The following is a 25272-nucleotide window of genomic DNA, read 5'->3' as shown; positions in this document are numbered from 1 at the left end:
CTCGGTGAGACCTGAACCAACAGAGTTTATTCCTTGTAGCCAGTGGTTGTGAAATGCCCTACAGGGGATCCCATCGGAGGAGGTAGGGAAGACATTCCAGAGGAGGTTTGTTAATGGGGCAACGTCTTTATTTCTGTACATTTACACACATCCCCCCCAGGGTACAACAGCCGTGCTGGCATGCAGGCGGCATGGGAGGCCAGGGCAGGGCTGGGCGCAGCTCCGTGCTGCCAGCAGGCACTCCAGGGGTCCCATCCACACGCGGGCAGCATGGTCCCGCCCAGGAGCCTGCGGGTCGGGGCCGCAGGGCAGGGAGGGCCCCCCAGCAAGGCCGGCATGGTGCATCCCCGCCAGGGTCCCCACGGTTTCGTGGCCCCTCGGCCCCCTTGTTTGGCTCTAGGAAGGGGTACCTGGGGCAGTACTTCCGCTACGAGGCCTCCTTGCTGTTCTGTGGTCAAACCAGCTCACCAGCCCCTTCCCCCTAGTCCAAGTGATTACACTCTTAGAAAATGAGACATTTAAACCCTTTTACTCTTTGTTTCGGGGGCTAATATGTGGGCTGTTGTTACTGGCTTCTGGAAAAGAACAGAAAGCAGAAGGGTCGCTTGTGTGCCTGACTTGTTGGGAGGGGGTCCTGGATCCCTGGATTCGGGATGGGGGGGTGCAGGGTGGCGCTGGAGGCGGCGCCGGTCTCCTGGGCAGCGGGCAGGTGGTCAGGCGCCTGAGCAGCGTCTCCCCCCCGAGCGCGCGGAGGACATGGGCCGGGGTCCACGCGTGACTGAGGCTTGGTTGAGTGGGAGGAGCCCTGCCGCCTTGCCCGCAGGGGCTTGGGGTCTTTGGGGCTCGGCCTGCAGGACGCTCTTCTGGTTTGGCCCCGTTTCTTGGCCATTGCTCACGGAAGTCTTGAGCCCAGGCTGCCGGGCAGTGCCGCTCTCACTCCCGCAGGAGCCCAGCCTCAGGCAGCATCTCCTCTAGTCCAGGAGCCAGGCCTGACCATGACGGGGCAGTGCTGACCCCATGGGACCAGTGTCTACCACGGTCACCTAAGACGGACCATCTGGGAGTGGCGTGCTGGGAGTGGCCGTGCGGCATCACATGTTCCCTAGAGGTCTCCACCGCCAGCAGGAGGCCACACAGGGCCTGGGGTCTGGAATCACAGGTGCAGGCACACCTGGCAGGTGGGGCCCGGGGACCCTGCTTGCTGCCCTGGCCCACGAATGCGGGTCTGTCCTGGGCCGGGGAGCCCTGCGCCCAGCGCATGAGAAGGGCTGAGGTGCCTCCCGGTTTGGCACTTGAGCTGCGCAGGTAGACAGACAGACCTGGAGGTTAAGGTGAGTGTGACTCGCCCGTGGAAACAGAACAGGAGTGGCTTGAGAGACAGGAGGACCAGGAGGAGCTGGATCACAGGCCTGCGAGTTTGCTCCCTTCCCCACAAAGTTCTCGGGCCCGCGGCTCCTCCCGGGTCTGCCAGCCCACAGGGGCGGGGTGGAGGGCGGGGACAGGCGGGGAGCGCGGACTTGTGTCCACCTCTCCCCCAGTGGAGGCCGCCGCCGTCTCCCCCAGTGGAGGCCGCCGCCGTGGGCGGGAAGTCACCTTGCTGCATTGCACAGACGCGGGGCCACGCTCTCCCTGGAAGAAGAGCCCACGGCAAAGACGTGCCCCAGAGCGGGGGGCCGGGCCTTCCAGAGAGAACCCAGGCTGCCCCCTCGTGGGTGCCTGCCTGGCCAGTGAGGGTGGCTTCTTGGCCTCCCCCGTGCCACCTCTGAAACAGCCGCAGACGGGAGACGAGGGCCTGACCCAGACGGGCGGGAGGATGAGGCCAGGATCACGACATGTGTCCTCGCACAGCGGGACGGGGCAGGGGAGAGCTCGGGTGGGTTATTGCTTCTCTCGGTTGGCCTCGATGCCCTCAGAGGCTGCGGTCAGGCCCCTGCCCCGGCCCGCTCCTCACTGCCGGGGGAAGCCGAGGGCTCCCCGGGGCCTCCAGGCTGGCGATTTCTGCGGGGTGTGTGCTCAGGACACGGCCAGTGGGCCATGCCTGCGAGAATGCCCGTCCCTCCTGGGCAGCCGCGGTGGTCTGTTTCCCTTGGGTTTCAGTTCAGGAAGGAGCCAGTATTCAAGTCGTGCTGCAGAAACGCTGACTGCGAGTCGGTGGAGGGGAGGGCCTTTCCTGCCGGAGCTGCACCGGGAGGACGGTGACAGTGGTGACTGGTCGTTGAGGCGAGGTGCTGGCTGCTGGGGAGCGGAGCGGGCAGAGCTGCGCTGGAAGAGCTGGGCGATGCCGCCACACACCCTTTATGACTTCCGGGGACATGGTGCCGCTTTTCCCCCAAAAGAGCTTCCGGATCAAGTATAAAAGGATGATCTCCACGGAGAGACGAAGCTGGTTTTAATGATATTGTGAGCTGCTGTCCCCTAACACAGAGCGGAAGCTCTTCCCTTACAGAAAAGACCGTTACAAACCATCACAGAGACTCGAGCAAACCCCTCACCATTCACACCTCAGTCTGAGGAAAGCGCAGCCGTGGGAATGCTCGGGGGCAGGGGGGGACCCCCGGGGAGCCGGGCTGCGCGGTCCCTGCGGCGGCTGCGTGTCCTTCCCGAGGAGGCGGCTCGGTTTTGAGATCAGTGAAGGGAAGGGAATAAAGTGCTTCTTGTAAAAATGACCAAAATAAATACAAACATTTCATGGCAGAAAAGAAAGTGTCCGGAGGGTCGTCTGCAAGGTCTGCTCGCTCATACACGCGCGCTCCTCAAGTTTCGCAGGGTGCCCCCCACCTCGGGTCCCCAGCCTCGGCGAAGCGGGGTCTCCCGCGGCTGCGCCCGGCTACATGGGCCGCCCGCCGTTGGCCGTGGCCCCGTCGGGCAGCCCGTCGCCCGCGGCGGCCGCGTCGTGTAGCCCCGAGTAGTCCTTGAGCTCGGCGTGGGTGGGCAGCAGCGGCTGCTCGCCGCGCCGGGGCGGCAGGAGCGGCTGGCGCGTGTAGTGCTCGCCGTCGGGGATGCTCTCGGGGAGGCTCTGGCCCCGGCTCTCGGGCAGCAGCAGGAGGCAGATGATGCAGATGAGCGTGCAGCAGGCGAAGATGACGTGGTGCAGGAAGTAGCCCTTCTGGTTGTGCAGCTCGATGATGGGCGCCGTCAGCATGCCGAAGCCCGCGCTGGCCAGCACGAGCCCCAGCCCGCCGCACCTGCGGGGGCGCACGGGTCAGCGGGCCGCCGGGCTCCACCCCCGCCCCGCCCCGCCTTCCCCCGTCAGCCCAGGCTTCCTCCTTCGTTCATTTTCAAAGGTGACTCTATAATAAACACCACCGTAAGGGGGAAAACCAGCCTCACTTGCCGCCCATGATCCACTGTGTGGAGAAACCAAGTGTTACTAGCTTACGCTGTCGTCCCGAGGCTTGCTCTTCGCTTAGAAGAGAGGAGGGTGGTCATGGATTAACGAAGGCATTAAAAACACATCAAGAGGAAAGCGGCCAAGACAGTGGAGCATAAAGACCCCAAGCTCACCTCCTCTCACGAGCACACCAGAGAATCACAGCTGTCTGCGGAACAGCCATTGATGAAAAGGACCAGAAACTGTCCAATAGATCCACAACTGAAGATGTAAAGAAGGAACCACGACAAGACACGTAGGAGGACCGGATGCGCAATATAAGGTCTCATGACCCCCACTGGACCGCTGACCCACACGCTGGAGAATATATTCCAGAGGGTCTCCCGCAGAAGTGAGTTCTGAGCCCCATGTCGGGCTCCCCAGCCTGGGGGTCCCGCACCAGGAAGAAACACATCTGAACACAATAAAGGCTATACGTGACAAACCCAGGCTGCCCGGTGGCTCAGTGGTAAAGAATCTGCCTGCCAGTGCCGGAGACGCAGGTTTGATTCCCCTCCAGGGAAGCTCCCCTGGAGGAGAAGATGGCAACCCACTCCAGTATTCTCGCCTGGGAAATCCCATGGTCGGAGGCGCCTGGTGGGGTCACAAAGCATTGGGGAAGACTTAGCAGCTGAGCAGGAGCATGATCACAGACCCACAGCTAACATCATACTCGGTGGTGGAAAGCGAAAAGCACTGCTTCTACTGTCAGGACCAAGAACAAGATGCCTACTCTCTCCATTGTTATTCAGTGTAGTTTTACATAAAAGTCCTAGCCACAGCAATCAGAGAAGAAGAATCCAAACTGGAAAGGAAGAAATAAAACTGTCACTGTTTGCAGATGACATGATACTATATATAGAAAATACTAAAGATGCCCCTAGAAAATTGCTGGAGCTCATCATTCCGTCTGGTAAAACTGCAAGATAAAACATTAATAAACAAGTCTGTTGCATTTCTGTACACTAACAACAGACTATCAGTGAGAGAAATTAAGGAAACAATCTCATTTACCATCACATCAAAAAGAATAAAATACTTAGGAATAAACCTACCTAAGGAGGTAAAAGACTTATACTCTGAAAGCTATGATGCTGATGAAAGAAATAGAAGATGACAAAAACAGATGGAAATATACACTGTTCTTGGATTGGGAGAATTAATGTTCTTAAAATCACCACCACACAAGGCAATTGACAGATTCAGCGCAGTCCCTATCAGAATACCCATGACATTTTTCACAGAACTACAACAAATATTTTAGAAACTTACGGAAACACAGAAGACCTCTAACAGCCAAAACAATCTTGGAGAAAGAAGAACAGAGCTGGAGGAATCAAGCTCCCTGATTCCAGACTACACTACAAAGCTACAGTAATTAAAACAGCATGCTGCTGGCCCAGAAACTGACACACAGACCAACAGAACAGAATAGAAAGCCCAGAAATAAACCCACACGCTTATGGTCAGTTAACCTGTGACAGAGAAGGCAAGAATGTACAGTGGGGAAAAGACAGTCAAGGATTCTCTTCTGGAACGTCCATAGGAGACACTGTGCTTCGTAAACACTGGGACGCTGCAGCTCAGATCACCCTGGTCCTCGGCAGGAGGGCCACTGGCCCAGTGAACTCGGCAGAGTGAATGTGACAACCCTACAAAGAGCAGTGTGACTGAGCAGCCTGAAGATGCATAAACGAGAGCCATTTTCTGTTGATTTCCTATCAAGGATCCCTTGAAATTAGTAAGATTGGGAACAGCTGTGGCAGAATCTGGTATTCCATTTTTGGCTCTTGTGTTTCAGAAATCTCAGTTCAGAGAATGGGATGATTATGTGGTTGGTACTAAGGCTCTACCCAGCCGCGCAAATGCTGACTTTGTACATTTTCTGCTTTTCTCCAGCTTGTCACTAGAGGGAAGCACCTGCCCGTGTTTAAGCAGTAGATTTACAGAGAATCGAGGACCCAGGGCAGGTTGCCTCCTTGAGCTTCAGGAGCACAAAGGTTTAATATGCACTGGACATCTGTTTTACTAGTGATGAAGTGATGGTGATGTTTTAGTCGCTCAGTCGTGTCCGACTCTGTGACCCCAAGGACCGTAGCCTGCCAGGCTCCTCTGTCCATGGATGTCTCCAGGCAAGAATACTGGATTGGGTAGCCTTTCCCCTTCTCCAGGGAAATCTTCCCGACCCAGGTATCAAACCCAGGTCTGCTGCATTGCAGGCAGATTCTTTACCATCTGAGCCAAAGGGCCCTTATTTTTTACTAATAATAACACCTAAATTACTTTAAGGATAGAAAGGTTGGTATGCAGGCAGATTTCTTAGAAGTAGCAAGCTTGAATTTAAGTGTTCTGGGATCTTTGGGGAAAAGAAAAAGAAAAAAACAAAAAAAGAATCTTCAAATTATCCTTTTAAAGACATGAACCCAGCATCTTGAACACAGAAAACAAACCTCCTGTTTTTTGCTTCCTCCAATGTTACTTATTTTCACTGCCTTTCTGTGAAGTCAAGGATGAACAAATATTTCTGCCAACCTCTGCGTAAATATCACTGCCAGAAACACTCAGGCAGGCATCACTGATAACACCATGCCCCTGGGATCCTGGCAGGCATCACTGATAACACCATGCCCCTGGGGTCCTGGCAGGCATCACTGATAACACCATGCCCCTGGGATCTGACCCTCCGAGTGCACTCTGACCCCACCCCTCCCCGCAGACGGCCGTCAGGATGAGTCTCTCTCGGGGCAGAGGTGAGCTCCCCTCACTTCCGGCAAAGGGCCCTCTTGGGTCACTTCCCAGGGGAGCCTGTGCTGTACACGTTCATATATACTGTAAGCGGCCGCCCTGCATGTCTTCTCTTTGCCCCTCCCTGGTGCGCCTGGAGCAGTGACTGTGGGTTCTGTCCGGCGGGGGTGGGGCCGGGGAGGAGCCAGTCCGAGAGAAGATGCTGGGGGAGGGGGGTGCTGGCGGAGGGGGGATGCTGGGGGAGGGGGATGCTGGGGGAGGGGGATGCTGGGGGAGGGGATGCTGGGGGGGATGCTGGCGGCGGGGGGGCGATGCTGGGGGAGGGGGATGCTGGCGGGGGGATGCTGGGGGAGGGGGATGCTGGCAGGGGGGCGATGCTGGGGGAGGGGGGATGTTGGCGGGGGGTGCTGGGGGAGGGGGATGCTGGCGGGGGGATGCTGGGAGAGGGGGGTGCTGGCGGGGGGGATGCTGGGGGAGGGGGGTGCTGGCGGGGGGGATGCTGGGGGAGGGGGATGCTGGTGGGGGGGCGATGCTGGGGGGTGCTGGGGGAGGGGTGTGCTGGTGGGGGGATGCTGGGGGAGGGGGATGCTGGCGGGGGGATGCTGGGGGAGGAGGGAATGCTGGCAGGGGGGATGCTGGGGGAGGGGGGATACTGGCCGGGGGATGCTGGGGGAGGGGGGATGCTGGCGGGGGGGGATGCTGGGGGAGGCGGATGCTGGCGGGGGGATGCTGGCGGGGGTGATGCTGGAGGGGGATGCTGGCGGGGGGGGCGATGCTGGGGGAGGGGGATGCTGGAGGGGGGGTGAGCTCAGACGGAGACAGGGGCAGGCTGGCCCCGGCGCCCCTGGAGCCTGTGAGGAGGTGTTGGCAGGTGACGCTGCTCATCTCAGGTGAAGGAAACAAAAGCAAAAATAAATGGGACCTAATTAAACTGTCTGAAGTTAAAGGTTTTGCACAGTAAAGGAAACCGTCAACAAAATGAAAAGACAACCTACTGAATGGGAGACTATTTGCAAGCGGTGTGACCGATAAGCAGTTAACATCCAGAGTACACAAACAGCTGATACAACTCAACGTCAGAAACAGAAGACCCCAACTGAAACAGCAGCAGCAGAACTGAATATTCATTTTTCCACAGAAGAAGCGCAGATGGCCGAGAGGCAGGCGAAAAGATGCTCCGCATCACCAGGCATCAGGGAAAAGCAAATCAGAACCACAGCGAGGTACCACTTCACACCTGTCAAGATGGCCATCATCGGAAAGAACCCAGCCCCCCCCGCCCCCACGTTGATGAGGCCCCGGAGAAGCGTACCGTTGTGCACTGCTGGTGGGATGTGAAGCGGTGCAGCCACCGTGGATAGAGGTTTCTCAGCAAACTAACACTGGAACGACCGTATGATCCAGATTCCAGTTCTGGGTCCAAGGAGAACCAAAACCACCGATTCAAGACCAGACATGCTCCTCAGTGTTCAGAGCAGCACTATTCACAGCAGCCAAGGCATGGACGCGCCCCAGATGCCCACAGACAGACCAAGGAGACGCGGTGCATACACATGCGATGGAGTATCAGCCAGGAAAGAGGACAGAATGGTCCCATTTGCAACGTGGACAGACTTGGAAGGCGTCATGCTAAGTGAAACAAGTCAGAGAAAGACAAATACTGTGTGGTATCACTTACAGGTGGAAGCTAAAAATTACAACGAACTGGGGAATGTAACAGAAAGGAAGCAGACGCTCAGATACAGGGAATAGACTAGTTAGTGGCTCCCAGTGGGGGGAGAGAGGGGAGGGCATGATAGGGTGGGGGTAAGAGGTACAAAGCATCCGGTGTAAAATAAGCTACAAGGATGTATTGTCCAGCACGGGGAACAGAGCCAGTACTTTATAATTTACTTTTCAATTAATATATATATAACCCTCAAACACTGTACACCTGAAACTTGCATTGTGTGCCGACTGTCCATAAAGAAGAGGAAAGCCCCACAGCCAGGCCCCAGCGCACAGGCAGCCAGGAAATGTTGGGAGCTGAAGTGGCTTGTCCCTGCCGCCAGCGCCTGCCCCCTCCCGGTCCAGTTTGTGAGGGTGCCCGCCTGCAGCTTGCAGTGACACGGGGCCTGTCACACCAAAGCCACCGCCGCCTCTTCCCCACGGTGAAGGCCCCCCAGTCCTGCCGAAGCCCAAGGGGAGGGGGCCTGCAGAGCCCGAGAAGCCGCTGCTGTACCTGGAGGCCCTCACACACACCTGTCACCCGTGGACGTGACAGCCAGCATCCCAGAGCCTTGTTTGCCCCTCGATAGTCAGTCCCTGACCTTCACTACTGTGCTTGTTCAGAGGGTGTGTTTGTAACTGGTGAACAGAAGGCTAGTTCTCTATTAGCAAACATGAAGCCTGCACACCCGAGCGGCCCCTCCCAGCTGCTCCGGGGTTCACCTGTGAGATGAGGGGGGGCAGGAAGCCCATTACTCCCCAGCGGCTCTGGGACTGTCCCCGAGGGGACACGCCAGGAAGGGCTGGGGCGCGGGGTGTCCCGCGGGGAGCGTCCTCACCAGGAGACCCCCAACCTCAACTCCTTCCTCTGCAACTACAAACGCATCGCCGAGGGTCAGGTATTCTGTCTAGTTCGTCGTCCTGGCAAGCTGACCCCAAGAACATTCGCTGAATTTCCATCCCCAATAATCTTGCCAGGTCTGCCTCCGAGGAAACTGCGTTTCCTTCAGTTCAGCTTGTTCAGCAGAACCTAACCATGATGAGTGTGGTCTGCCGGCTGCCAGGGGGAAGGGTGGCCTGCCCCGGAGAGAGAACCACGCCGAGGGCCGACCGTGACTCCCGCCCTCTGAAGGAGCTCTCCTGCTGGCCTTTGTGAAGGGGGACGTTTAACCCGCAGAGAGACACCGAGGGCTGTCTGCCTGGGCACTCTGCGGAGCCCCGCGTAAAATAAGCTCCCGGCATCGTATTCCAGGATGGGGCAGCCTTCAGGCTTGGCGCGTGTGTGAGAACCCAGAAGGAGGAATCAGAGATGCCCGCGGACCTGCCTGCCTCCGCCCAGAGCCCAGGGGCAAGACAGTCCATCCTGGGCACCCTGTTTTGAACGGAATTGGCCGCACGTGTCTCCCACGTGGGAAGGGGAGGCTGGCCGGGTGTCGAGTGCTGGCGGCCTGGGCTCTATCCCACGGCCGAATAACTGCCATGCTCACAATTACATTCAACAAAGTGCTCAGAAGGTTAATGACATTCACACACCAAGTTCAGGAGCTCGACCGAAAGTCACCACTTCACTGTACCTAAGTGACACCCTTGACAGCAGGATACCCTTCTGTGTCGCTATAACGTCAGCACCAAAGCCTGTGCACGCGCCCCCTGCCCAAGGAGAGGGCAGGTCCCCCCGCCTTTTCAGAAAACAGGCCGCCATTTGGTCTTTGTGCACAGCCTGTGCTGGGCACACGGAGGTGGGGTGGTTCCCAACAAGTATTTGTCAGACAAATCAGTGACGTAACCGGCTGGGCTTTCTCTCTCTGAGGCCTTTCTTTGGACTAGAGACACCGGCTTCTCAGCCAGCAGAAAACCAAGGCCCTTTCTACTCTACATTCGGAGACTGACTTTTCACTGAATCCTCCTAGGAGAGTGGACAGTGCTTGGTGGGGCTGAAGCACAGGCATATATCCAGGGACCCCCTGACACCCCTCCTTTACCAGGTCCTCCTGTGTGACTTGTACCCCCAAATCCCCGTTCCCGTCCCTCCAGCCGCGTGGACGGGACCCAGGGTTCAGTTCTCCCCTGATCCGGGGATCCCTGGGGGTCAGGGTGGAACAGCGGTCCGTCCCAAGCGGACACCCAGTGCAGGCCGCACCTTGTCCAGAGGCCCGGACTAGAGCTGGTGGGTCATTCACCAGCTTTGCCAGGCAGCGCCCACCCCAGCCCTAGTGTCCTCAGAAGACCCCTGCCCTGTGGGTGGCCCGCACGCACCTGATAACCGTGGGGGTGATCTCTGCACAGAAGAACACGCTGAGGCTCCCCACCGCGTGGGAGGCGAACATGCCCACGATGGAGAAGGTGATGGAGAACTTGTCCTTGACGCTGTCGCTCATTCCTGGGGGAGAACCGGGGCGGTGAGGGGGTGGAGGGCGCGGGGGAACGGGCAGGGGGGAGGGGGCCTGACGGCGGTCTCCCCTCCTCCCCTCTGCCCGGGGTGAGGCGCAGACCCGGGAGACGAGCAGCGAGTCGAGGCATGGGAGGTCAGAGCCTTCTTGGCAGGTTCCCCCGAGGCCCCGGGGGTCTGGAGCGCGGGGCCCAGGCTGACTCGGCCGGAAGCTGAGGACTGGAGCGACCGGCAGGGACGGAGGCGGGGGGCTCCCTGGCGCGGGAGCTGCACCTTCCTGTTCCGACTTCAGGGTCAGCCCCCGAGAACGGTCTCGGCCGTGGAGAGCCTGGCCCTCCTGGCCACAGGCCTGACCGAGACGAGGGACCGGAGCCCCAGGCTTGATTGAGGGGACAAGACTCAACCCCGAGAGAGGAACCGGGGGCCCGGAGGGAACGTGCTGGGCCGAGTCAGGCATCTTGGCCGTGGCTCGGGGTCTGACCTCACACCCAGGCGGCGTCAGGCGAGGGCGGCAGGCAAGCTGCTGGGGGTTGGATGCGGGGTGCAGCCAGCCCACCGCGAGGCTGGTCGAGAGCCCTGGGGCCTCGGCTCGGTAGGCCGGGCTCGTGCGTGCGCGCTGCCGTGTCGCGGGCAGGGGCAGCGGCCGGGCAGTCCCCGCGGCCAGGGCAGCGGGCTCGTGTGGTTCACATGCGGGGTGGGCAGCTTCCCCTGGCGGCGGTCAGCCAGGCCTCCAGCGCTCCGGGGCCGCGTCCCCGAGGCCCTGCATCCCAGCAGGCGTGGCTGGGCCGGGGGAAGGGGCAAGGGCAGCGTGCAAGCCGGGCGCAAACGGGAGGGGCAGCCAGGCTTTCTAGAGGCGGGAGGGACAGAGGACAAGTGGATGCGTGTGGTGTCCAACCTACGGCCAACTTCAGCTGCACCTCTTGGGGCGAAAGGGGTGAGGAGAGAGGAAAGGAAATCACAGGTCTGTGAGTGGCTCTGAAAACGCTCTTCAGGTGCAATAACAAGACAGCGTCGCGGCAGGCGCCTGGAGCTCACCTGAGTCTGGATGCTGGCTGTATTTCCCGATCACTGTGCCGCGGAACCGCAGTGGAGGCGGATGAAGGCGGGCAGAGAGGGGAGAAAGAGAGCAGGTCAGGGCCGCCGACACGACCTCGTGTATCCAGGGGCAGCGGGGCGGCCTCTCTGCCTGCCTGCCTGCCAGCCCACGTGGGCAGCACGGTTGACACTACCAGCGGGCAGAGTGAGAAGCACACGGTGCGGACGTAGGTGAGGGCCCAGGGCCCCCGGGTGGGCGTCTGACCGAACGGAGACCTTCTGTTCAGAAGGGAGGTCTGGGGCCGCTCCGGGGCCTGAGGGGCGCGCAGCACCCCTCGCCCCCTCAAGCCAAAGGGTGACTCTCACTGTGTCCAGTGCCACTCAGGTCCCTGCGGTCTGTGCTGGGGCACCAAGCTCAGGTTAGATCAGATGGCATCATTATGCCCTCGAAGCCTGGTCCCCTGGGCACCCCGGCTCAGGGGCCAAGGGGGCGGCTCTGAGCCGGGCTGCCGCTTGCCTGCACATCCCCCCAACCCAGGGCAGCCGAGGGAGGCTTCCCCAAGGGGAACTCGGGCAGCCCCAGCAGGAGACAGACCCCATGTGGCCACAGCTGAAAACAAGACCAATCTCCCAGCAAGATGCTGAAGGCATTGCAAACTTGCCCAAGTGGGGAAACTGCTCCCGAGTCCAACACTGCCTGTTCTAGAATCCAGTTTGCACAACAAGGCTGAGGAAGCCCTCAGTCTTTTCCTTCTCTTCCTTCTGTTCTGGACACGCGCCCCCCACCTGGACATCACATAGACCTGGGATACTAGGAGGCGTTTGGCTTTCTCAGCGGCTCTGGCCTAACTCCGACACCTCGGGAGGGAGGGGGCAGCCATCAGAGGCATCTGGTCGCCGCGTGCCCGAGTCCGTCGGGGGGACAGTCCTGGGTGGAGGGGGCTCGGGTGCCTGGGTCCCACCTCGCTCCAGGTGATCAGACACCCTGGGCCTCGTCCCCGCGTGGGAGCGGCTTCAGTTCCCCAGGAGCCGCACTGAGCTTGACTCCTAGAGCCGAACGGGCTACACAGATGGTTTAGCTTTCCTTTTAATTGTTTTTAACACTTACTGCTCTCTGGCCCCAAGAGCAGCTAATAAACTCGGGAACACGTACTGAAAAGCCGTGTCCCAGGGCCAGGGCGTTACCAAGTAGTTATCTTTCCCTGGATTTCACACTAGAGAAGAGTCCTTTGTTCCTTCTCAGGGGATGATGGGTCACAAAGGGACAGTGTGGCCACCACGGGGTCATGTCCACCAGGACTGCAGAGGCCCCGGTGCCTGGGAGCCCTGGGGTAGCAGGAGACCCCGGGAGGGCTGGGGTCAGGGTGGGAGAAGAGACCTCACACCCTTGGGGCAGTGGGGAGGCTCGGGCTCAGGGCGGGAGGAGACCCCATACCCTTGGGGCAGGAGGGGAGACCCCACACCCTTGGGGCAGTGGTCGCGCATTCTAAGGGAAGCTCATCCTGCAGCCGCCCAGTGCAGGGGTTCTGGGAGAACAGCGGGGCCCCTGGGCCCTGGCCGCCCCACCCCCTGCCCCCAGCTGCGCCCCCCCCCAACTCCCCCATGCCGCCTGCCCCCGGCCCGGCCCACTCACGGTTCAGCAGCCCAAGTTGCAGGAGCGAGGCCAGGGCGGTGAGGATCATGAAGAGCAGCAGGCCGCCCCGGCGGCCTAGGACGCGCACCGCCAGGCACATGGCCAGGCAGGATGCCAGGGCGATGCCGGCCGCCGCGTAGTAGTCGGCATAGAAGTCCTCGAGCAGCGGCACCTTCACCTCGTGGCCCATCATGCTGCGGGCGAAGCAGTGGTGGATCCCAAAGCCGGTCAGCCTGCGGGCACACGGCGCGTGGGCCACAGGGTCCCGGGGGAGCACCCTGCTTTCCCGAGGCTGGCGGTCTGTGTCCGCCAGCACTGTTCCCTCCAGACGCCCATTCGGAAGCTCGGCCAGCTCCTCGGCTCACCGGCCCCGCAGCCGTGCCTGGGCGCCCCGCCCGCCGCCCGTCCGGCCTGGCACTCACGAGTTCACACACAGCACCACGATGTTCTTCCACAGGTTCCGGGTCCCCACCATCTTCACGATGCAGACCTTCCTGGGCCTCCGGGACAGCTCCTTCTCCAGCTCTGCGGGGAAGGGTCTGTAAGCCATACTTACCGGCCAGCCGGCAGGCAGGGGGCCCCACCGAAGGCTGGAGCATCAGGAGCAGAGCGGTTTCGCTAAGGCGGGGGAGGGCCTGGCTCTCGGGGTAGAACACTGGCTTTGCAGGTGCAGCTGCCACGGGGCTCCAGGGAACCAGGCCTTTTCCAGAGACGGCAGGACACATGAAGCAGCCACTCGAGTGGGCTCTGTCTGCAGGGGCTGCTCGTGGGCACTGAGGCCCTGGTTAGGCTCGGGCAGGGGTTCTCCTCCTTGTGGAGTCTGATTGGTCCGCGTCTCCCTCTGCTCAGGAACTGGGAGAGGCACGCGCTGCCCTGGTCCCCAGACCACCCCTGTGGGCACAACAAGCTGGGCAGGTACAGTGCCCACATCTGTAAAGAGAAGTGACCGAAAGAGAAGTGACCGAATGGACAAGGAGATCCAACCAGTCCATCCTAAAGGAGATCAGTCCTGAATATTGATTGGAAGGACTGACGCTGAAGCTGAAACTCCAATACTTTGGCCACCTGATGTGAAGAACTGACTCCTTAGAAAAGACCCTGATGTTGGGAAAGATTGAAGGCAGGAGGAGAAGGGGATGATAGAGGATGAGATGGTTGGATGGCATCACCGACTCAATGGACTTGAGTTTGAGCAAGCTCTGGGAGTTGGTGATGGACAGGGAGGCCTGGCTTGCTGCAGTCCACGGGGTCGCAGAGTTGGACACGACTCAGAGACTGAACAACCACAATGACACCCTTTTCAGGGGCCAGAAAAGGAAAAGGAGACTTAAGCAAGCAAGACTGTTGAAGCTGGGGAAGTGAGTAAAGACTGAAAGCACACGGACCAGAGGCGGCTGCAGGGGCCTGAGGAGTGGGCAGCGGTGATGGGGTCCTGGGCAGCCCTGGTGGGGTCCTGGGCAGCGGTGGTGGGGTCCTGGGCAGCCCTGGTGGGGTCCTGGTGGGGGGTGTCGGGTCTGGGCTGCAGCTGGGCTGTCCGAAGCACAGCCGTGCGGTTTCCCAGCTGTGACATGGTCAGGGGACATGGGACGTTACTACGGGGAGACTGCCGGGGGCTGGTTTTCAGAATTCTGTCTCTGCAACTTTACCATAAACCTGAGATGAATCCTAAACAACTGTACTAAAAATAAAGCCCGTGGTGGGGTGCAAAGGCCTGGGGGAAGTGGGGTCACCTCTGGAGGGGCCTGGGAGTGGCAGCCCTCTCGGGAGACGGCGTCTTGGGGGTGTGTTCCCCTCCCGTACGTCTTACAGCCACTCCGACCCCAGGACGCCCTGCCTCCTCCCTGCCATCCCACGGGAGAGGGTCACCAACTCACTAGTGACAGCTGGGGGGAAAAACAGGCTGCTTAACCACAAGGGCTTAGGAGGTTTCCTATTTTAAAAATGTTTGGGGACTTCCCTGGTGGCCCAGTGGTTAGGAATCTGCCTTCCAATGCAGGGGACGTGGGTTCGATCCCTGGTTGGGCAACCAAGAGCCCACAGGCTACGGGGCAGTGAAGCTGGCATCCCACAGCTGCTGAAACCCCTGCACAGCAAGGGAGACCCAGTGCAGCCAAAAAAGAAAAAAGTCCGGATCAGTGTCACCAACTGGGGCCCGGAAGGGAGAAGGGGGACCTCTCCTACATCCGAGGGATACCAGCCCCCTGAGTTTCCAGACCTTCTTCCTTCTCACTGTTCAGGCCCAGAACTGGAGGCCTGTGCCCCAGCCAGAACAGCTGGCCGTCCAGCCGTCCGTCCACAGACACTCCTGAGGTCCTCCTGACCATTATCATCCCCTCTGCAGAAACAGGCTCGTTGGGGTTACAGACACACTTTCCCCATGGTCAAAACACTAGAAGACTTTTAAAGAGCATGGAAATGTGCTCTGAACACATAACGCCGATCCAATGATATGAGTATCCTCACTGTTCTAAAACTGCTCATGAACCTGCTATCACAGGTTCCATGCTTGCTCACTGTGGAAATCTTCCAAGAAGAAAAACTAAACGTCCATTAGTACAGCTGTATAGACTTAAATTTTTTTTTGTACTATGGCCCAAACTTTCTAGTATATGAAATAGAGGTTCTTAAGAAGCTGTAGCAATTGTAATTATGACCCGAGTTGTTTTTTTTTTTTAAGCATTAACCTCTGGAGCCCAAGTTGACTGTAGTCTGCAGAGGCAGCTGCGTTATTCCGGGTGGAATCACACTGACCTGTCGGGGCTGCTGGTATTTTGCGCGTCCCTGGCCTCTCAACAACAACGCAGAACTTCCCAGGTCTGCTCTGGGAGGAAACCCAGCTGTGAGGCCCTCGGGATGGACACCAGAGGCCTTTCCGTCTCTCCAGAAATGTCGGGACTCCCTGAGGGCCTCACGTGGGGGAACAGGAGTGACAAGGGGCACCAAGAGCAGGTCCAACTCAGCACCCGCGAGTCGACAGGGAGACGCCTCCCCTCTCCCTGCACCTCTTCCAACCTCTTGGAGCCAGACTCGCGATTCCAAGACGAAGGCTAAGTCAAGCCTCTGGGGCTCCAGCCCTGCCCGCGCCCCCTCTCTGCCCTGCTCCCCGCGATGGGCCACCGGGGAGCCAGCCCTGGCCGGGCAGGTGACAGCTGTCCTCACCTAGGGGGCGGCGAGGGGCCTGACGGAACCCCAGCTCTCACCCTTGTGTCGAGGCTTCCTGCTCTGTGCCCTGGCTTCTCGTCTGATGGAGGGATGGATTAATGACCAGACGGAGAAGCTGCGGGGCTGCCTGGGCCCCCAGGTGCAGCAGCCTCCCTGGCCCCGGGCTTGGCCGACCCAGACCGTCCCGGCTTCTCCCCCACCAGCGCAGGGACTACTTCCTGGGCCTGGGGGACCCCCGCTGACCCCTGAGGCTGACCCCTGAGGTGGCCTCTTGGCCCACGAGGCTCCAGATGGGCTGAGGACCCCGCAGGAGCAGGAAGCTTATGCACAGGGTCAGAGGCAGGGCGCTGGGGGCAGGGAGGAGGCCTGACACAGGGACCTGCTCCTCACCTGGGGTCTAGGACAGACGGACAAGACAGAGCGAGGCACACAGGACCGGATCTACGCTCTGTTACCGAGCAGGGCTCAGGCAAAGCCCCCTGGCCTGCTGCGGGGACCCTCGAACCTCAGAGCCTCACCCGTCCGACCTGGGCCAGGCCGTTCCCCTCAGCGTCAGGCTGCCCAGAGAATGCCTGCTGCAGGGGGCCAGAGGACCTGCCCGACCCGGCTCATGGGGAGGAGGCGAGGGGGCGCCTCCCAAGGAGGGAACGCCTGGAGTGGGGAGCCCTGCCCAGCCCTAGCCTCCTGGGGCCCCTTTCCTAGAGGTAGAGGGGATGATCTGATTGACAGAACAGGTTCTGAGGGGGGTCAGACGGGCAAAGAGCAGCTCAGCCCCGCCTGGCGGGGATGGAGTCAGGGCAGGAGAGAAGCCGGGAGAGGCCTGGATTAGATGCTGGGGAGGAGCGTCCTCCTCCACACAGGCAGTGCAGGGGGCGGGTCTGGAGCTCGGATAGCCGCCGTCCCCCAGCTTTGCCCGGTTGCTGCCTGAGAGGGAGACTCGGGCCAGGACAGCCGCGTACCCCGGGGCGTGAACGCATGACAACCACCCTGCCCCGGGCTGAACCCAGCAGCAGCCAACTCCCGGGCAGGGAAGCAGGAGGAAGGCTGAGCACCGCCTTCCAAAAACAGGAGGGAAATGAATCTGTGCAACGAGGTTGCAGACGACAAGCTCCTCCCAGATGGACTCTAACCCGGAAGCAGCAGAGGAGGCAATGTAAGCAGGGAAACGCCAGAAGCAAAAGGCACTCTGACTTACGAGCGCCGACGTGCTAATGGACGGCCTTGGGCAAGTCTGGGGGCAGGGGCCGGACTGTCCGCAAGGAGCAGACGCGGCCCGAGAGGCGCGCGGTCCACCCGGCCCTCCGCCCCGCCGCCCAGCCAGGCCTGCACCCCATCCCCCTCTCCTGCAGCAGCACCGAAGCCGCTGCCGCTGGGCTTCCAGGGCCCACGTCCCAGCGCTACTGCTCACTAGCTGTGTGACCTCTGGCAAGATGCTCAACCTCTCTGTGCCTCAGTCCCCTCACCTGCAAACAGGGATAGTTATAGCACCCTGTACAGACCTGCTGTGAAAAGACTCAGCACACGTCAGTCACTTCTAGCGCTTACTGAACACGCAGCGTTCAGGGTTCATTCCAAGATCCACTGGGTCAGAGCTCGGGCTGCCAGGAGGGCCCAGGAGGCTGGGCTCCAACACCTCCTGGTGATACTGCGGGTCTGGTCCAGCTTGTGCTGATGCTCCTGACAAACGGGAATTCTACGGATCTGAACTTTCCTGCTTCTTCCAACACCCAGTCGATAGGTCCTGACTGACACAGACAACGGGGTATCTGCCTGGAGGTCCTGCTTGGGAGAGATGGCTCGAGGGCCAGGGCCACCCCCAGGCCAGCATCCCTGGCCGCAACTGCTGGCACCACACCCTGCAGGCAGGCAGGCAGGCAAGGCTGAGTGCCAGGCGCCGGCTAAGCCTCGAGTTTCCTCCGAGGAGCAGCGGCACGGGAGGTCACGCCTCCCTCCAGACTTGGACCCGATCACGTTCCTAGTCGAGGTGGGGACCGACCATCACAGGAAGTGAGACCCCTGGATGGGGCCACTGCCTGGCAGAGCAGGGCCCTCACAGGCACCAGGGGCGTGTTGTGGGGTGATTCCCTGTCCTGGAGGGGTGGCTGGCGGGTCCCCCAAGCCTGGTGGGGCCTTGGGGTTGAAGGGAAGACGTGCTCACCGGGCATGATGCCTTTGATGTCACTCTCGGGATTCATGCGGTTCTTCTGTGTGAAGTGCAGAATCAGCTTCTTTGCCAACTCAAACTGGTGGGTGGCCATGAGCCACCGCAGGGACTCGGGGAAGATCCTGCAGAGAGACAGGGGGGCAGCTGAGGGTCTTTGCATCGTGTGGGGTGAGGAGACGCTGTCGGGGGCTGGGAGTGTCCAGGCAGGTTTATCTGGATTCCTGTCCGTGACTGTGGAGGCTGGTGGGGATCGGGACTTGTGTAGCACCACTGGCAGAGAGAAGCAACTGCGGCCCTGAATGTTCCTAGTTTTCTTTAGTAAGTGTAAAAGTTGCAATTTTTAAAATATGGCAGAAAGGAGCAGTATCCTCCCAGCTGTGTCAGGAAACCCATGTAGACTGTTGAGCACAACCCTGGGTTTCTAAAGCCCATTCCAGCAGCTCATGGATGGGCTGCTTTTGTGATAGTTTGTCTCAAAAGAGGGGCTTCCCTGGTGGCTCAGACGGTAAAGAATGCAGGAGACTTGGGTTCCATCCCTGGTCGGGAAGATCCCCTGAAGGAGGAAATTACCACCCACTCCAGCATTCTTGCCTGGGAAATCCCATGGATAGGTCTGTTTCAAAATAAAAAAAATGTTCACAGAATGATTTTAAGTTTTAAAACATGTCCCATCCTAGCCACCCGACAGGCACCTTCCTGGGCCTCACCTGCAGAGCTGTTTTCATCTTGCTGATAATGGGGAGGGTAGTTTTCAAGGGTTATTGGCAACAGACTCCTTGCTGGTTTGTGTTTAGGATGAAATCTGATGAGGATTCCCAGTGGGAGAAAAAAAAAACCCCAAACTCTTGTCTTATTATCAAAGCATTTTGTAATTTTACATTTACAAAGACATTTGCAAGTCGGCTGAAGAGAACAATGTGCCTGTTTGGAGCAGGGGTCAGCTTGCTTTTTCTGTAAAAGCCCAAATAGTCAATATTTTAGACTTTGCCTGCAGGCTGCGAGGTCTCTTCATAAACCAGCCACTGCCAGGTGCCCAGGGACCGGCTGTGTCCCCCCAGGAATTGACTCTGAAGCTGGCAGCGCCCCTGGGTGGGAGATGGCAAAGCTGGGAGTCAGGGCTGGGGACAGCACAGCCCCTGTGTCCCGCGGTCCAGTGTCACCGCGTCCCCTGTTGCTTGCAGGGTGTCCGGGAAGCGTGACCGAAGCTGATAAGCAGTTATCTTTGCTGCTGCCCGACACCTGCCCTGCCAGCTCTGGGGAGCCTCCAATTAGAGTAAGCCAGAAGCCAGAAAAGCTGTCAGTGTCGAATTTTTATTTCAAAGTCACATCACTCATGATGCAACAGCTATCACCCCCTAACCTGTCTGAACAAAAATCAAGTTTCTAAATGTTCATGATGTATTCTGCAGAAAGAGCTGACTTCAGTGGTACACTGGGTACACTGGGCTGCTCTGTGAGTGTTAATCTGAGCTGGGAGACCTGGGTCATCACCAAGAGTCAAAGAGCCCCCCTCCCACCAAGCTGCAGGAGGGGGGACCTCCCCCAGGAGGCGTGGTCCGAGCCGGAAGCTGGGCTCAGGGAGCCCCACATATTTTCCCCTGGGAGCCTCTCAGAAAGCTGATAACACACAGGTTTCAAACTGGAGGTACAGATTTTTTTTTTTTTAATAATAAAAGTTAATGTTTTACTGGCCTCTACTTTTTACAAATTAACTTTGAATAATATATATCAAGCAAAGAGAAACATTCAGAATCATATTATATAGACATTAACATCTTGCCATATTTTATCAGAGCTTTTCTTTGTAATGAAATAACCTAACACAAATGCCCACCCTTATAGCTCTCAATACCCTCTCCCATCCATCTTTCTGATTTATTTGAGTTTAGTGTCATGTTCTCATTTCTTGAGAGAGACACACAGATCATTAACTTTAATTCTTTTTTTCTAATATATATGCATTTTGGACTTCAAAATTCCACCTACTATCTTAGCTACACTTTACAAGTTTTGACAAGGAGTTCTTGCTGAGATTTGATTCTAAACATTTTGTGATTCTCTCAGGATTTTTCCTTACCTATGACAAATCTTGTATATATTTTACAAATGTAAATGTTACATATATATGTATATATAAACATATATACATGTTACATATATATATACATTTACAAACACACAGGGTTTGAGAGGAGGGTAGTGGTAGAGTTGCAATCTTGTTTCATTGATTTTTAATTTTCTAAAATCATTTTGAGAAAACACAGTCTGTGTTACTGCAAGCTGACACAACCAGAACCCTGGATCCAAGAGGAGAGATGAGGAGAGGAGAGAGGCAGGGCCCAGGGAGGGGAGGCCCTGAGGTTATGGGGGAGCAGTGGCCCTCGGACCAGAATGAACCCAAGTAAGAAACTGCTCTCCCAGGAGACCTGGGCACAGGTGACAGGCAGGCTCTGTGAGCCACAGGACCCATCTGTGGTGGCAGACAGCATCGCAAACCACACCCTCACAACTGGATCCGGTCTCCGGTGGCAGACAGCACTGCAAACCACCTCCCCACGACTGGGTCTGCACTCGCTAGGCACCCTGCCACACGTTTCCCGCGAGTTTAAGCCTTTCAAGCTCGTTATGTGGGAGTAACATTCTCCCCACTGCACAGATGGGAAGACTCAGGTGAACAAAGTTCAGGGACATCGTCCAGATTCCGGGGGTTAAAGGCAGAGCTGGATCAGAGCCCAGGCACCCCAACCCAGGACCCGCGTCCAGGACCTCGGGGGTCACAGCAAAAACGCCACACCCGAGTGAGGAGACGGTGCCCTGATGATGGGGGTGGGAGGCAGACACTGGTCCAGCGCTGCCCCCTCAGGCCCTCCAGATGCCGCGGTGCCCCACCGGCGTGTCAGTCTGCTGCAGTCACAAAGGACCCGCTGAGCTGTCTGCCTGCGAGAAAGCCCAGGACGGCCGCTCCAGCCTGGGTAATGTGCGGTGCAGCCACATTATGGGAACTTAATGAAATGTCTCATGACAAGTCCATAATGTAATAACACCATGGAAATTAAAAAGCCGCCCAGCGGCCCAGGGTCTGGCAGGAATGTAGCTGAGCTCCAGAAATATCCATCATTTTCAACAAAAATAAAAGAGCATGGTGGGCGGCTGGAGCCCACGTCTGCTGCAGTGCGGGACTCACACGTGGGGCCAATACTAAAATGGCAACCACTTCAATATTCCTGCCTGGAGGATCCCACGCACAGAGGAGCCTGGTGGCTACAGTCCATGGGGTTGCAGATGAGTCAGACAGGACTGAGCCACTAAACAAGAAGAAGAAGCAAGTCAGACTTGCACTCATGGTCTGTTCCGTATCCCGTCACCTGAAATATCCCTCAGAAATCAGAAATTAAAACTTAATATGTGATCCTTTCATAATACAGTGATGTTGACATTTTCTTCTTAACGTTTAACAATAAAGCCAAGTACGGCTTCTATCCCACTGGACACCATGCACGTTGCCTTCCTGCTCACCCACATAACACTTGGTCCTGGCAAGGGCCTGCCTCTAAAGCTCGTCTCGCTTCAAATCACCGAACTGGAACATTTACTCACAAAGAAAGTATGGAAGTTTAAGGCTGGTGGCTGACGCTCTTTAAAGTTAACCTTATCTTCAAGTTGTTCTGCCTGTGATTCCGGGGCACTTAGCGTGGCTGACACGCCCGCTGACACGCCTGCACACTGGTGATGCACCATCACCACCCTCGTGGGATAAGCGTGAACTGAACACGATCAACCCAAGGGGAAAAACACGTAAACCAGTGATGCCTTAGGGGGAGGCCCTTCGGTCAGGCAGGTTAGAGGGAAGCACGCAGCCGAGGGCGGAGGAGCAGAACCGTGAAAGGCTCTGGGGATGGACTTTCCCTGAACGTGGCCGAGAAAAGGGTCGTAGATGGTTGTTCTAAGGGTGCTTTGATTTAAAGAGGTGATTCTAGCTCTGGAGTATTACCAAGCATCACATGTATGACATTCTGAAAAGGCTCTCAGAATGAAAAAAAAAACAAAGACTAGAATTGAATTAAACACCAGTTGGAAGGATGTTCTAAGTCTTTGAGTCAAAGCTCTTATAAAAATATACACTTGGTTCCAGTAGATAAGCTTTCACCTGAATTTTTTTTTAAACTTTTTCGTTCTGTTTGGTATTGAAAAAATTAGGTAAGGAGGCTCAGTTCAGGGTAGAGGAAATGGGTATGAATTAGCTCTTTTTAAAAAAAGTTAAGTTCATGATTTGAGTTAAATTTAGTAAATTAGGGAGAAGGAACAAGTACAAAATTAAGAAAATTTGGCTCTCAGGATGGTTAAACCTCAAAGTCTTTCTAAGGCAAATGAACGCTTCCTGTAAATTTCTGTAGAACAAGGAATTCTTTCATAATTAAATTGCATCCCACGAGCTGATAGGTTACATACATTTGGCACACAGCACCTTTATTGGTTTTCAACATGATGTACATTCACCTAAGTCCAGAATTCTTCCACTACAGCAAACTTGTGGGGCGAGTTATCAGGAGGCCCAGGCTCACAGAACAGTTTTGTGACCTTGGGCAAGTTACCTCACCCCCAGGCCCCTGTTTCCCCATCTGTGGAATGGGGTGGGGGTGTGTCGTGACACCAAGGCTCCCCCAGGCCCAACATTCTAATTCATTTCAAGGGGGCTTGTGGTGACTGTTGCCTCTTTCTGAAAGTTAAAAATGGTGCTGCTCATGCGGTGCATGGAACAGATACTCCAATGCTGCTTTAGGTCCCGCCAGGACGGGTGGAGTCAGTCCCAAAGATGCCTTCGCAGCTGGGCTTTTAAAGGTTCGGCAGCTCTGAATGGACCACAGTGTGGAACAGCTGGGATACATTTAAAACATTCCTCAGTTCCCGCTTGAGACAGGGGTTACTTGGAATTCATCTGGGTTCATTTCCTCCACTTCCTTGGACTCCCTTCTTTTGGCTCCTTTTACTAATTTACTCACGTGAAAGGTGATCAGGCCACAGAAAGTGATAGACATGTGGGCGTTCAAATGTAATACTGCAGGGGAATTAATCTGGCATTTTTGCCAACGATAAAAATACAATGTGGTGCTGAGAAACAACCTGAGGAGGTAAGTGGGCAGAAGGAGCAGAGCCTGTGTGCGCTTCTTTCTCTAACTGGAGTTCCATCGGCTCCTCGGAACCAGCCGCCTGTTACGGGGAGCCTCGCGGACCCCCCGGGGAGCAGCCCCCCACCCCGACCTGTGGCTGCAGTCTCGAACCCCTCGGGATGATCACCGAGGCCACAAACGGAACCCCAATGGTTTGCCGTGACCGCAGACCCGGCTCTGGGAGGCAGCCTGTTGTGTCACACCTCGGCCGACCCCAAAGGAACAGTCACAAGGACCAGGGAGGCCATCCCATCTCCTGCCAGGGCCCCTCCTCGTGTGGGGCTGTCGTGCGCTTTGCCGGAGGGCCTGCGGCGACCGAAGGAGGCTGGGACCCGGCCACTCGATCCGTCCGGGGACTCCTGCCAGTTGCCAGCCGGGCAGGCACTCAGCAGCTCTCCCTGCACACTGGTCACCAGAAGGCCGCCTGCCTAGTTTCTGCCGGCCGCCAACAGCTCCACCCTGCCACTCCCACAGCACGCGTGCACACACATGCACGCAGGCGGCCTGAGCTCGGCCTGGTCTCAAGGCTCCGAGATTCTTGAGCTGGTCTTGAGCGACCCCTGGCTTCCCCGTGGTGGGCAGGGTATTGGGGCAGAATACTGGAGCGCAGACCGGGCACGTGGGTCACGGTGTGGCTCCGGGGTCAGCCTGCAGGCCTTTGGAACCAAGGCCAGACCCTGCAGAGGTGCCCCACCTCGGACTGGCAGCTTCTGTCCACGTCCACTTGGAAATGTTTCAGTTGACTGCAGAGGTTCCTATTATTTGACATAATCTCTGCCTACTCAGAAGGCAAAAAGGGGGCTGCCTCTAGCCTGAGGGCTCCTGAAAATTCCACCCGTCAGCAAATCCCCAAACCCCAATTTAGACAGCATTCTGATCTGACTTGAATTGTTCATCAGGTGCTTATGACTGACATTGGGCTACCGTTTTTGTGTCCGTGTTGCTTTTGTCAGTATTACCTAATCTTCCCTATCCAGATAATTTATAGACAACCAGGATTGCATGGGGCTTCCCTGGAGGTTCAGACGGTCAAGAATCCGCCTGCAATGTGGGAGACCTGGGTTCGGAAGATCCTCTGGAGAAAGGAACGGCTGCCCACTCTGGTATTCTGACCTGGAGAATTCCATGGACTGTATAATCCACGGGGTCCCAAAGAGTCAGACACAACTGAGTGACCTTCACATACATACATAGGATTTAATGGGTTTCCCAGGTGGCACAGTGGTAAAGAATCCACCTGCCAATAATGCAGGAGATGCAAGAGATGCGGTGGGTTCAATCCCTGGGCCAGGATGATTTCCTGGAGAAGGAAAGGCAACCCACTCCAGTGTTCTTGCCTGGGAAATTCCATGGACAGAGGAACTTAGGGGGCTACAGTCCATGGGGTCAAAAGAGTCGGACATGACTGAGCAACTGAGCACACACGTAGGATTTGACCAGAACATTTTTTGTTGTTGTTGTTGCCAGTTTCCTGAAACTCTCCTTAAATTAACTATCTGACAACCTGTACAAATAATCACTGCAGAGTCAACCAAGCTCCCAGAGGCGGCGTGTCTTTTATGACTCACTTCTTCCACTTTCCTGGGAGGAAAACGTTGTCTCGTGGGGCTTAACCTCTGGTGACGGTGTAGCTGAATCGGGTTTCCTTCCTGGTGTGCAGGTCGTCCTGAGGCCCTTGTTTTACGTCTGCATAGTGTTATTTTGACCCCCTGTTGTAAAGAATCTGCCTGCAGTGCAGGAGACCAGGGTTCCATCCCTGGGTTGGGAAGATCCCCTGGAGGAGGAAATGGCAGCCCACTCCAGTGTTCTTGCCTGGAGAATCCCATGGACAGAGGAGCCTGGCAGGCTACAGTCCACGGGGTCACAAAGAGTCTGACATGACTGAGCAACTAACACACA

General features: G+C 57.3%; 1 protein-coding gene across 6 annotated transcripts in view; it reads right to left on the bottom strand.

Annotated features, from left to right (window-relative positions):
* Nucleotides 1–2372: 2372 nt before the first annotated feature.
* The window catches only part of SLC22A23 (solute carrier family 22 member 23), a 124133-nt gene continuing 101233 nt past the window's right edge, over nt 2373–25272 (bottom strand). For 5 of the 6 annotated variants that reach the window (XM_081524205.1, XM_081524202.1, XM_081524206.1 and 2 more), the window contains 6 exons: nt 18200–18327; nt 13302–13404; nt 12880–13112; nt 11247–11279; nt 10079–10202; nt 2373–3185 (listed from right to left, as the gene is read on the bottom strand). In XM_081524205.1, coding sequence (XP_081380331.1) covers nt 2828–3185; nt 10079–10202; nt 11247–11279; nt 12880–13112; nt 13302–13404; nt 18200–18327 — 979 coding nt within the window. In that variant the 3' untranslated portion in view covers nt 2373–2827. Of the gene's footprint in view, nt 3186–10078; nt 10203–11106; nt 11131–11246; nt 11280–12879; nt 13113–13301; nt 13405–18199; nt 18328–25272 lie in introns of all 6 variants that reach the window. The other variant, XM_081524201.1, reaches the window with a different exon arrangement.

The sequence above is a fragment of the Giraffa tippelskirchi genome, chromosome 8, assembly GCF_054371585.1.
Source record: "Giraffa tippelskirchi isolate mGirTip1 chromosome 8, T2T-mGirTip1v1.2.pri, whole genome shotgun sequence".
NCBI classification, from domain to species: domain Eukaryota; kingdom Metazoa; phylum Chordata; class Mammalia; order Artiodactyla; family Giraffidae; genus Giraffa; species Giraffa tippelskirchi.
This window is presented reverse-complemented; position numbering and strand designations above follow the sequence as displayed.